The sequence below is a fragment of the Polyodon spathula genome, chromosome 26, assembly GCF_017654505.1.
Source record: "Polyodon spathula isolate WHYD16114869_AA chromosome 26, ASM1765450v1, whole genome shotgun sequence".
Taxonomy (NCBI): domain Eukaryota; kingdom Metazoa; phylum Chordata; class Actinopteri; order Acipenseriformes; family Polyodontidae; genus Polyodon; species Polyodon spathula.
Genome location: NC_054559.1, coordinates 10,611,262 through 10,623,238, shown reverse-complemented (window position 1 = coordinate 10,623,238; position 11,977 = coordinate 10,611,262). Strand labels below are relative to the sequence as shown.

Sequence of the window (11,977 nt, the reverse complement as noted above, 5' to 3'; positions counted from 1 at the left end):
ACGGGATCAGTATTTTAGAAGAGAATGGAAGCTGTACCGTACGCCAGAGCTGGATACTGTTTGACCGCTGTTCGCCGTGCAAGCTTCTTGTGGCTGGTCTTGTTACATTAACGCTCTCAATACTACACAATTGTAATGTGTTCTGTTTAAGATGTGTTTTTAAATACGAATTACGGCAATGTAACCATTACTTTCATCGGCTATAGTTATTCGATAAAGCCAGGAAAGCCTAATATTCTACTGAGTCGATGACAAACCTCTTTAATGCGCTTGCGTTTACCTGGCATTATCCTGTCTCCTGTAGCAAATGGCGGACGACGCCGGTGCTAGAGGAGGTTTCCGAGGTGGCTTTGGCAGTGGGGGCCGGGGGCGCGGCCGTGGCCGTGGCAGGGGTCGCGGGAGAGGCCGTGGTGCCCGTGGCAAGGCCGACGACAAGGAGGTGAGTGCTGGGGGTTCAAGCAGTGCAGCACGTTTCAGTTTAAGTGTGATTTATTATTTCAGTGTTCCACATTCAGTTTTGTGTTTTTAATTCTGTGAATGACTGACAGTTTGATGCCTTGTCAAATCAATTGATCTTGAGTTTTTTAATCGTTGGTGAATGGCAGGTTTGTAGATAGAATGGGCACATTTAGGTGTTAAACTATTTTTGTTAATTTCAGTTAATGGCTACATTTACTTTATTTTCTGCAGTGGGTGCCAGTGACCAAACTGGGTCGCCTTGTCAAGGACATGAAGATCAAGTCTCTGGAGGAGATTTATCTGTACTCCCTTCCCATCAAGGTATGTGCGGTCTTTGACTTATACAAGTTGTAGAACTGACACCCAGCAGAGGTAGCAGGTGGTATGTTCACTACTACATTAGGTGTCTATGAATGGACAAATCTGGACAGTTATGGGTGGTTGTAAAGTTTTATTAAAGCAAGGTAAGCCCTGGGTATGTTAAATGTAGCAAGTGGTTGTAACAAGTTGCAGATTTGTAATCCACCTGTCAATTTTGTAAAGATTGATTAAATTATAATTTCTTTGTAGGAGTCTGAGATTATTGACTTTTTCCTGGGGTCCTCTTTGAAAGATGAGGTCCTTAAGATTATGCCTGTCCAGAAACAGACCAGAGCCGGTCAGCGAACCAGGTTCAAGGTATGTTCTGTTTTTGTCATCAATACTGTTGAAAGCTTTTGGTTTTTGTGTTTGATATAACATTTTTTCCTGTTAGGCCTTTGTTGCCATTGGGGACTATAACGGCCATGTTGGTCTGGGTGTCAAGTGCTCTAAGGAAGTTGCTACTGCAATCCGTGGAGCCATCATCTTGGCTAAGCTGTCCATCGTCCCTGTAAGGAGAGGTTACTGGGGTAACAAGATTGGCAAACCCCACACCGTACCTTGCAAGGTAGGAAGCAGTTCCTAATCTAACATGATCAGTACATTTGTCAGTGTGACCATTGATCCAGCCTTTCCTGTTTTAATAACCTGTTTGTCATCTTCCCCGTCAGGTGACTGGTCGCTGCGGTTCAGTTCTGGTGCGTCTGATCCCTGCTCCCCGTGGTACTGGCATTGTATCTGCTCCTGTACCAAAGAAACTGCTTACAATGGCTGGTATTGATGATTGCTACACTTCAGCCAGGGGCTGCACAGCCACGCTGGGCAACTTTGGTGAGTTTGGGCTTTATTTAGATCAGAGTGTCTGACTTTGTTAATGATGGATGTTTTAAAGCTCTCAGCTCTGTTCAGATATACCTTTTACAATGGTATAACTGTCGTTAATCGGGAGCAAAAGTAAGTGAGTATCCTTATGCACGGCAGGTTAACCGCTTCTTGGTTCTCCTGTTCCGTTTTCGGAGCTCTACATGTTCTCTCTGTTTTCTTGTTTTGTAAATGCTGTATGCTAGATCTTTAACCAAGTACTGTCTTCTACAGCCAAGGCTACCTTTGATGCCATCTCCAAGACCTACAGCTACCTGACCCCTGATCTCTGGAAGGAGACTGTCTTTGCCAAGTCTCCCTACCAAGTGAGTTTTTTTTTTAAATGAGCTTATTTATTAAAGGTGGGGATAAGTTCATGTTGGTGAGTTAGACACCTATTTAATGTCACTTAATATGCATATACCTTTATTTTTTTTTTTTTTTGAGCTAGCCCCTAGTTTGTCCCCATTTAATCTGTTAAGTCCCTTTTTGTTGTAAAATGTCAAGACTTGATACCTGTAGTGCTAATGTTTTTTTTTTGTGTGTGTGTGTGTCTCCCCCAGGAGTTCACTGATCACTTGGCCAAGACCCACTCCAGGGTTTCTGTGCAGAGGACCCAGGAAGCTGTTCCACCAACCTCTTAAATGTATTTGAGGAAAATAAATATTTTCAATGGATACTGTAGTCTTGTCTATTTACTTTTGTACTGTACCTTCCAACTTGCCCATAAGAGTATTTGTAAATGTTACTAGCGTTAACTTAAATTTGGTGCATCGAGCATCAAGCATTCAATTGGATTAAATTGTGTGCAAGTAACTTAAATATATGTAACATAAATATGCATTCCTTGGAGCAATCGTGAACAGATTATCTTTTTACATGTTTAACCCGTAGCGGTCCATTTATTCAGCACTTGTCAGGTCCAATTTATTTTCACATGTGCTGTTTATTTTAGTTTTAAAATCACCCCCCTCCCCCCTGAGTAAAACAGGATTAAAAGGCACTTGATCTCAAAAGTAGAGTACTGAATCTCCAGCCAAGCCCCACCCCTTGTTCAATATTTCACATACCTCTGCATATTGATAAAACAAGTGATCAGGAGAGTATTTATCACCAAACTCCTCAATGCAATCAAAGTCATTATTACTATAACATCTCAAAATGCTCTGCAAATGTCTGTGATTTTTTGAGTGCTGGATGCAGTAGCCGCTATCCTTTTGTCTTATTTCTGTGGTGCATGGGACTATTAGATAAGCTTTTTAATTTTTTTTCCCTGGCTCCAATCAATCTCACTCTGCCATTGAAAGGTTTTCTCTGCATTTTCTGGAGAAAACATGACTAGAGACCTGTCCGACATTGGACTGGAAAGGAAAAATAATGTTGGACCTGGTCCGACATAGGACCGCAAAAGGTTAAATGGCTACAACTTGCATATTTATCAATTGAGAATATATTATAATGTGCAATCTTGGATGTCATTTGTAAATATATATAACATTTTTTTTTTTAATGTATTTGCTCCTATTGCTGCTTAACTTAGTTTGGCAGTTAGCTGCATGAATTCACTCCAATCATCCATGTTGGTGCTACTGAAACTGGCAGAAGCTAGCTTTAAAAACTAGTGCCTTATTCTAGTTTGGGCATCCTGTAAAAATCAAAATCTCACCTAAACTCCCATATGCTCAAATTTTAATTGTGTGTGATCAGAATATGCATACAAATGCAGTATTGACAATTTAATTTGCCCAAGTAAAAATATAAACTGGGATTCCAAAATCTTGACTTGAGTATGCCAGGGTTAATATATGGGGAAAAAAATCTAAACTATCTTCAAAAGAAATTTGTAATTTAATACTTAAATCAAGATTGTGTGGCAGCTAAAATGTTTCAATCTGCATCACTCCAATTCAAACATTGGCAAGTATACCGAGCATCAAAATTAACTTCTTACTATTTATAATATATTTAAAATAAAATAAGGTATATAAATGGACATTGACTAAATGTTTTTTGTTTCTTTTTAATCAATTGGTCATTCATCCTTGACCATGGTATGCTTGAGTGACTGAAGCATATGCACTTAATCACCTAATTAGTAAGACAGTTGATTAGACACTGGATATGGAGTGATTTCAGCTGTTGAATTGCAAGCTTGAATAAAAACAATAATCACTGGAAAACAAAAAAGTCAACAGAGCAGCGCCTTTGTGCAATCGGCATGTTGGAAGCTGGACTAGGGCAGCGTACTGTGGCTCACCGTCTTGGGTGCTCACAGCCAGCAATTTCAAACCTGGTGAGACAGTATAACCAAACACACTGTCGATGACAGACCAAGAACTGCGAGACCAAAAAGTCACAATACCTGCTCAAAATCATCAGATCATTTTGCAACATCTTCAAGATGTCAATTATTAATCAGCACAATAAAAAGTCACTGCACCTGCTCTAAAACAGAATGTCATTTTTTGATCACATCTAGCGAATTTTATCCAAATATAAGTGATAAGTTTATTTTTATGCGCATATAGAAGTGGTAAGTTTCTTTTGATGCTCAATATATTTAAGACAAAACAAGAACCTTTTTCCCCAGTAATTTTTATTTTACATTAATACATCCTGTTGCCAGGACTGTCCATATTTGAACAACAGAATGTTGAAGGACTGTCTTGTAGATCCACCTGTTAGTCTTGAAGTGCTGGTTCATGTTAGGCTTCAGCAGCAGTTGCTTCTTTCCTCTCTGCAATCATTCTGTGCTTCTGTTTCATCAAGCATTTCTGGGCACTGCCATAAGCTCCGAGATCCCCGTCTGAAAAGCAAGATAGAAGCAAACTTCTATTTCATCGTTGTGCATAGCAGCTCCACTACTGTAACAAGGAGAGCTCATCATCTAGCTTCAAAAGCCCATCAGGTTTAAGCTTATACTCAATATGCCAAAAAAAGGCAATTGTACTTGTGAAAAATGTGCATGCTTTCTAGCTGGAGAGTACCTCTGCATTCACAGACAATACTTACATCTGGACTGGTATGCCTTGGAGACCTGTCTGAACTGGTTCATCTCCTTGTCACAGTTCTGGAGATAGCTGTTCCCCTCCCTCTGCTGACAGGCCCCCAGCCGCTCCTTGACCACCTTCACAATCTCCTGATCCACTTTGCTTATGGATGACACACACAATAGTGTTAACTCACATGCAAGGTGTATGAGCTGTACTTCAAATGGTTGAGACTTTAAATGGCACTGTGAATGGCATATGTCACTGATAATCTACTACAATAATGGACAAGTTAAACCGCCTGATTTGGGATCAAGCGGTCTATACAGTGGATATGACCAAAATGACAGAATTACAGCATGCTTACTAACACAACAAAGGGCTTGATTATTCATTTTTAGTTCCGGCCTTGCATCTGCTCTAGATCTGGGGTACCTTCAAACACCCTAACATTCCAGGTTTAAACTGGGTCATAATGTATTGGTCTGGTACACAGACTACAGCAATCACTGTAGCTACTGACAGAAGTCGCTGTATGTCAAAAATAATGCAGATTTAAGAACAAAACTTTAGGCACTTGTTAAAACAAAAACCTGTAGTTAAGGGCATATGAGGTTTAGACTGATATGAACTGCAGCAGAAGATGACAACGAGTGAACGTTGAGCACTAGACAATGATGATAATAATGAGAAACCCTTGTTGATACATACTGGTCTCTCCTCCACTGCATCTCTGCTTCATAGTTGCACAGGTGGTCTCCCAGCTGGCACTCTGTCAAGTCAGGGACACGGCGGAATTTCTGGTGGTAATAATAGAACCTGTTTCTCTCATGCTGGCGTTCGACCCAGTCTGTGATCAAAAAGAGACACGTTAAAGACCAGTGACTTGAATTTTTAACAGGAAAGCAAAACCGACTGCAGGGTGTTAAAGTAATACATTTACACAAATAGGTGAGTTATTACCTGTTGTGACCATTATAGAGCTGGCAAATATTTACTGGGCACCCAGCAGGTATATCAAATCCATTACAGAATTTTCTACCAGTTGACTTAAGAGGTTTAGTAAAGGGATTTTCAATGGGGGGAGGAAAGAAGGGAAACCAGTTTAAAATATTGCTCAAGGAGCACAATTAAAGAGGTAGTAACATACTTTGGATCAAATACGGTAGTTTAATTACAGATACACATCTGTACACACATAGCTAAATATCTGTACCGCATGGAATAATGTAATAATAAATAATACACAATATTAGATGCCTTTAATTTCTTATAACTTATAAGGATGCGATTTATTAACACCAGCCGAAAATGGTTGCACACCAACACAAACTGATATTTTTTTTAAGCAATTTATTTTCCACATTCAAACGTTAAATAACAATGTTAATATTAATACAAATAGCACATTTCGTTCATTATGAATTATGATGTCCAACAAATAATTATACATGATCAAGACATCAGTGCAACATTGTATTATTTCTGCACAGACATACCGTACCTCTGAATGTCGTGACAGGAACGTCAACAGTGTATTGAAACAGTTTTATTAAAATTTCAGCCGGGTTTGGGAGACCAGTCTGCTTCTCAACCGCCGGGGTCCGACGAGGTGGTTCTGGATAGACATCTTTATCAAAACCGTCCGGCATTTCAACTTTGAAATCAAATCCAATTCGACCTCAAGCTCTCTCCCTGCTAGACAGAGACTGAGCGGCCCCGCTACTCAAACAACATGGCGGAAGAAAGGTCATGAAAAACAACACTTGGATCGCATAAGATAAATACATTTTTGAGTGAAATTTTATAGAGCCATAAAGACAAAAAAGTCTAAATGTCTAGTACTACGCGAGTTAACAAAGATAAGTAATTATTAACATAGTATAAATTTTTGCATCTCCAATTTCAAATTCCCCAATTTGTTTATCGTTGACGTAAGCGAGAAGAACACATGGCATAATAGTAGCGTATACACCTATATGCGGAAATTTTTATATATATATATATATATATATATATATATATATATATATATATATATATATATATATATATATATATATATATAGGTGTACCACACACATGATTTGTGTGTTCAGTTACAGATTCCTTTTTTCTCTCTCTCCATAAATTCAGGCTTGATGTAGTGTTTGAATGTTTTCTTCACTTACATTTTTTAGCCATTGTCTGGGAGTGGCACTATTTGCTATATAATTTTTTTTTTTAAAAATCCAGAGAAACAACAGTACAGATGTTGCATATTGGTAATTGATACATTTGTCCAAAGGAAAACATACAGCTGTAAATGGCTGTATTGGTTACATGTGTCAACATGTAGGAGATGTAAGAGATAATACCTAGTTATTGTTAATATTAAAAGTTTTATTGTTATATTGCTTAACAGCTGCAAATGTAGCACCATGAAATAAATAACAATGCTCTACCTCTCTAACTAAAGTACATCATTATTATAGTTTCCGGGAACAGGCACATTTTAATAACTGTGCAGCTAATATACTAGTATATCATGTATTGAGCAATGTCAATGCAGTGCCTCATTACACTGTAATCAGCTAACGTTTCTGCCTGTTCCGTTGATTTAGTTGGGAGCACCTGCCTCGTTTTCCCATCTGCTCCTGTGTGCTGTCAAACCTGGGCAATATTCCCTCTGGCATGTAACTAATACTATCAGAAGCAGGCCAGAGACTAAATTAGTGTCTCCAGATTGAGCAACATCTTAAGTATGAATTTATATCAGCATTTATTCCTGCCGCTTTCTGCCATCAACTTCGACACAGTGAAGTCCCATGGTTAGTACTCCTTAATATATTTAATTAAAACAATACCTTAATTATTTACTCATGCAGTCTTAGTATGTGATTACAACAGTGTTCCTCTGTATGTCGTCAAACATGTATGATATATAATATGTATGATATGTCATTGATTGAGGCCGATGATCCACAACACGTGTTACTGTGTGAGTGAGACTGAAAAGGTCTTTTCCAGCTATTGCGGCAAAAGAAATTTTTTATATAATAATAATTTATTTATAGATATTAGTCATTCAGTTTAATTAAAGAGATGATTTATCACATATATATATATATATATATATATATATATATATATATATATATATATATATATATATATATATATAGATATATATATATATATATAATAAGTGTCACAGTCTGTTTTGCCCTTCTTCAGCTGCATAGAAATAAAATAAACACAGTGCAGTAAACTCGTTGTTTTTCAAGAATGAAAATGTACATATAAATTCATTATAACTATTGTATAATGGGTAATTTTAAATTAAAGATTGGATTAATTTTAAATTAAAGATATATTCATTTATGCTTGGTGATTTTGAAAGGAGAAATTGAATCAGATCATTAATTGCACTGTTTTCTTGTTTCCTGGTGTCAGACAACCATTGTTTTGTCTAATAAATTGAATACTGTCCATCCCTGTGTCTCTGTCTCTCGTATACAGTCACACCGCAAGTTCTCAGCTCCCCGTCATGGACACATGGGCTTCTTGCCCCACAAGAGAAGCCGTCGGCACCGAGGCAAGGTCCACAGCTGGCCCAAGGATGACCCCAGCAAGCCTGTCCACCTCACTGCCTTCCTGGGCTACAAGGCTGGGATGACCCACACCCTTCGAGAAGTGCACAGGACTGGGCTAAGTGTGTGTTTGTTTCCAAACATGTGATGAGTTTCACTGTTAACAGGATGTCACATTTCTGCACTATGTAATGTTATCAAGTAGACTGACGATGTTATTGAATCCTCTCTTTTAAAAGTTTTAAATTGTATAGTAATGGTACAATAGCTGTTTTAATGCAAACAGCATAACATGTGTACAGATGCATTAAAATGAGACGTTTATTTCAGAGAGACATTTTTTAAATGTTTTTTTTTAATTTTTTTATTTAATGTACATTTTGGCAAGTTGACTAAATAATAGACCCCCACTACCTCTCGTTAGCAGTTACATGACTACCCTGACTCTGTGGGAATTTGTCTCTTTTATTGTTTGCTTCATAGAGGTGTCCAAGAGAGAGACGGTGGAAGCAGTGACCATCCTGGAGACTCCCCCCTTGGTGATTGTTGGGATTGTGGGATACATTGAGACTCCTCATGGACTCCGGAATTTCAAGACCATTTTCGCGGAGCACATCAGTGACGAGTGCAAGCGTCGGTTCTACAGGAACTGGTGCGAAGAGCTGGGCTCACTAGATTTCACAATGCTGTAGTGTTGTATGAGTCCTCTAAAACTGAACTGTATTTCAGGTACAAGAGCAAGAAGAAGGCCTTTAGCAAGTACTGCAAGAAATGGCAGGATGAAATGGGGAAGAAACACCTGGAGAAGGATTTTGATTCCATGAAGAAATTCTGCGCAGTGATCCGGGTCATTACTCACACCCAGGTAAGACTTTGGATCGGAACCCTCAGTCTTCTTTTCTGAAAAGTTTAACCTCTAAGTTTTGGTTGAGTGTTTTAAAGTTATGGATGTCTCACACAGGCTCACTCACTCTTACATAGACTTGTCATTCCAGTATCCTTGACATCACCAAAGTAAAAAATCCATGATCCAAGAGCAAAATGAAGCAAACTGCTTCATGTTCCAGATCTACCACTATGAACATCATTACAAGAAATGAGGGCTAAAAACCTGATCAAAATTGAATGGGGAGCCTAGTCGGTATTAGAACTACATTATTATTATTTTTTTAATGTTTTAATGTACTTGAGAGAACATGTCTGCCTTAAACATGAATATCTCGACAGCAACTGATAGCTGTAATGAGCATGAGGTTTCAAATGGCAGTTTAAAAATAAACTGGAACAGGTTATATGCAGGAGGATCTGGCAAGTTATATTACGGAAACTGCCTTGGGTCCAATTTAAGTTAAAATAAAAATAATCCAGTTAAAGCTGTGATGGTTGCAAAACATTGCGCTGAGAAACAGGGAAATGCTAATTAAATAATTTATGTACACTGTACACTAAATACTGAAGCATATGTAATAACCTGTACCCTGGACCCTTGTTCTTGATGTTAACCAAAAATGACATTAACATTTAATGTTAAAGAAAACTGCTTACAACAATTCTCACTGTTTAATACTTAAGACAAAAAAACATACAAAATGCAAAACCATTGTTATATACAGTAGATATAGTTACCAGTGAGCTCATTAATATGGTCATAGTATTGATTACATAAATAAGAAACTAGCAGAATGTTGATCTTCTAAACTAGTGTGTCCAGCCATTGTGGAATGGAAGAAAAGTAATTGTGATCCAAATCACCCAAATAATATTTAACATGGCTGTGGGGCATTGCATACTGAAAACCCTAACCCAAACAATAGTTTCAATTGTACAGTCATTTCAGGGAGGGGTGGAAGTTGCAAGAAAGCAACTTCCGCGCTGCTACCTGACTCTGTCCTTGCTGTAGATGCACTTGCTGCCGTTTCGTCAGAAAAAGGCCCATGTGATGGAGATCCAGCTGAATGGGGGCTCAGTGGCGGAGAAAGTGGACTGGGCTTACGAGCATCTGGAGAAGCAGGTCCCCGTGTCCTCTGTCTTCACCCAGGATGAGATGATTGATGTTATCGGGGTCACCAAGGGCCGGGGCATGAAAGGTAGACCCGGCATTGACATCTCTCATACCAGCAGAGCGAGATTTCAGCGTTTCAGCTTTGATTACTTTTGTTCAGCCGACCTGAAAGCGTTTTCAATTAGATGTGCTCTTTGCAACAGATACTTTCGTCACTGTTTAGAAAGGGCTCACGTTCTTTGTTCTTGCACACCCAGGGGTGACGAGTCGCTGGCACGTTAAGAAGCTGCCCCGGAAGACCCACAAAGGCTTGAGGAAGGTGGCGTGCATTGGAGCCTGGCACCCGGCCCGCGTGTCATACACCATCGCCCGTGCTGGCCAGAAGGGCTACCACCACCGCACTGAGCTGAACAAGAAGGTATTCTGAAGATGTCTTTATTACTGTCCTATAGTTCATTCTCCGTGTTAAATTTTGCAGAATGCACACCGCCAGACATCTATTGATGAATACACAAATCATCAATGTACCAAGATACTGTAGATGCGTACACTATACGTTCACAACCTACTGTTTCTGTCAGGGGATTCCGTAAGGATCATCCTGAACAGTACTTCATCCTCATATCTCCAGTTCTACCCAACTCTACCTTACTAGTATTAAAACTAATAATAAGAAGAGTAGATTTGATTATAATAATACTATTTAAATTATGAAAATTAATACCGGTAATTATTTTTAAGGCCCCCCCCCCCCCCCCTCTCATTCCCTTTCTTTGTCCTGGATTATCAGATTTACCGCATCGGCAAAGGTACTCATACACAGGATGGCAAAGTGGTGAAGAACAACGCCTCCACTAACTACGACACCACAGAGAAGACAATCACCCCCATGGTATGGGGCCCTTCTTTCATTTCGACTCAATATCTCTCTATTTCCTGGCAGCCGTTGTCCCAGCCTTCTCTTCTCCTCTTTCTTTGTTTCAGGGAGGCTTTCCCCATTACGGGGAAGTCAACAATGATTTCCTCATGCTGAAGGGCTGCGTCGTGGGGACCAAGAAGCGTGTCCTAACACTCCGGAAGGCAAGTGGACTCTTGCAATAGGTATGAGCCTATGGTCAGCACCCTCCAGTGCACAGAATTACTCACTGTCCTCATCTGCTCTTGTTTCCAGTCCCTCCTCGTGCATACCAGCCGCAAGGACCTGGAGCCTATTGAGCTGAAGTACATCGACACCTCCTCCAAGTTCGGCTACGGGCGCTTCCAGACAGCGCAGGAGAAGAGAGCCTTCATGGTAAGTGGAGATCACACCAGCTCCCTATAAACACCAACTAACCATTAAGGTATCTGTTAGCCTTGCTCACTTTGGATACAACCAATCAGGACCAGCTGTCTGTTACAGCAGGTGGGAGAGTGATGAGGATAGAGGAACAAATAGGGGGACATATCAAAAGTTTATATGCGCAATGGAGATCCTTTGGAATGCAATGCTTTTTCTAACTCTTTGTTCATTGCCACTTTTCTAGGGTCCTCTCAAGAAGGACCTTCTGAAGAAGATCCCAGAGGTTCATGAAGAGACAGGGGGTCCCTAGAAGGGGCAGCCCAGCACTGTGCTATTACTGCATTGCTTGGCAATAAAACCAATGATAAACGTCAGTGTTGTGCGGTCATTTGCTTCAAAATAATTGCCTCAGTTGTTTTAAGAGTGTAAAGTCAACAGCATGGCAGCTTACCAG

The 11,977-nt window shown here is 39.6% G+C and overlaps 3 protein-coding genes across 3 annotated transcripts; 2 read left to right on the top strand and 1 right to left on the bottom strand.

Moving 5' to 3' along the window:
• The first annotated feature begins 304 nt into the window (after positions 1–304).
• LOC121300920 (40S ribosomal protein S2) lies at positions 305–2,357 on the top strand. Its single transcript, XM_041229910.1, has 7 exons — positions 305–439; positions 691–780; positions 1,030–1,137; positions 1,214–1,387; positions 1,491–1,650; positions 1,915–2,006; positions 2,244–2,357. Exons 1-7 carry the CDS (start codon positions 308–310, stop codon positions 2,322–2,324), a joined length of 837 nt encoding a protein of 278 aa, XP_041085844.1. The 5' UTR covers positions 305–307; the 3' UTR covers positions 2,325–2,357.
• Positions 2,358–4,259: 1,902 nt separating this feature from the next.
• On the bottom strand, positions 4,260–6,416 carry ndufb10 (NADH:ubiquinone oxidoreductase subunit B10). The gene is made up of 4 exons (XM_041229914.1): positions 6,175–6,416; positions 5,382–5,520; positions 4,693–4,832; positions 4,260–4,486 (listed from the first exon to the last, which is right to left on the bottom strand). Exons 1-4 carry the CDS (start codon positions 6,320–6,322, stop codon positions 4,386–4,388), a joined length of 528 nt encoding a protein of 175 aa, XP_041085848.1. The 5' UTR covers positions 6,323–6,416; the 3' UTR covers positions 4,260–4,385.
• Positions 6,417–7,373: 957 nt separating this feature from the next.
• LOC121300917 (60S ribosomal protein L3-like) lies at positions 7,374–11,897 on the top strand. Its single transcript, XM_041229906.1, has 10 exons — positions 7,374–7,480; positions 8,172–8,364; positions 8,726–8,894; positions 8,972–9,107; positions 10,143–10,329; positions 10,502–10,662; positions 11,035–11,136; positions 11,229–11,324; positions 11,416–11,535; positions 11,768–11,897. The coding sequence occupies exons 1-10, from the start codon at positions 7,478–7,480 to the stop codon at positions 11,831–11,833; spliced, it is 1,233 nt and encodes a 410-aa protein (XP_041085840.1). The 5' UTR covers positions 7,374–7,477; the 3' UTR covers positions 11,834–11,897.
• Positions 11,898–11,977: the final 80 nt, after the last annotated feature.

Excerpts from the sequence above, each read along its gene's own strand:
- LOC121300920 (XM_041229910.1), top strand. The coding sequence starts at position 308 with ATGGCGGACGACGCCGGTGCTAGAGGAGGTTTCCGAGGTGGCTTTGGC. Across the intron at positions 440-690 it reads GCAAGGCCGACGACAAGGAG|TGGGTGCCAGTGACCAAACT; the intron begins GTGAGTGCTGGG and ends TATTTTCTGCAG. Across the intron at positions 781-1,029 it reads TGTACTCCCTTCCCATCAAG|GAGTCTGAGATTATTGACTT; the intron begins GTATGTGCGGTC and ends ATTTCTTTGTAG.
- ndufb10 (XM_041229914.1), bottom strand. The coding sequence starts at position 6,322 with ATGCCGGACGGTTTTGATAAAGATGTCTATCCAGAACCACCTCGTCGG. Across the intron at positions 4,833-5,381 it reads ATGCAGTGGAGGAGAGACCA|CAAAGTGGATCAGGAGATTG; the intron begins GTATGTATCAAC and ends GTCATCCATAAG. Across the intron at positions 4,487-4,692 it reads CAAGGCATACCAGTCCAGAT|ACGGGGATCTCGGAGCTTAT; the intron begins GTAAGTATTGTC and ends CTTGCTTTTCAG.
- LOC121300917 (XM_041229906.1), top strand. Across the intron at positions 9,108-10,142 it reads GGGTCATTACTCACACCCAG|ATGCACTTGCTGCCGTTTCG; the intron begins GTAAGACTTTGG and ends TCCTTGCTGTAG. Across the intron at positions 10,330-10,501 it reads CAAGGGCCGGGGCATGAAAG|GGGTGACGAGTCGCTGGCAC; the intron begins GTAGACCCGGCA and ends TTGCACACCCAG.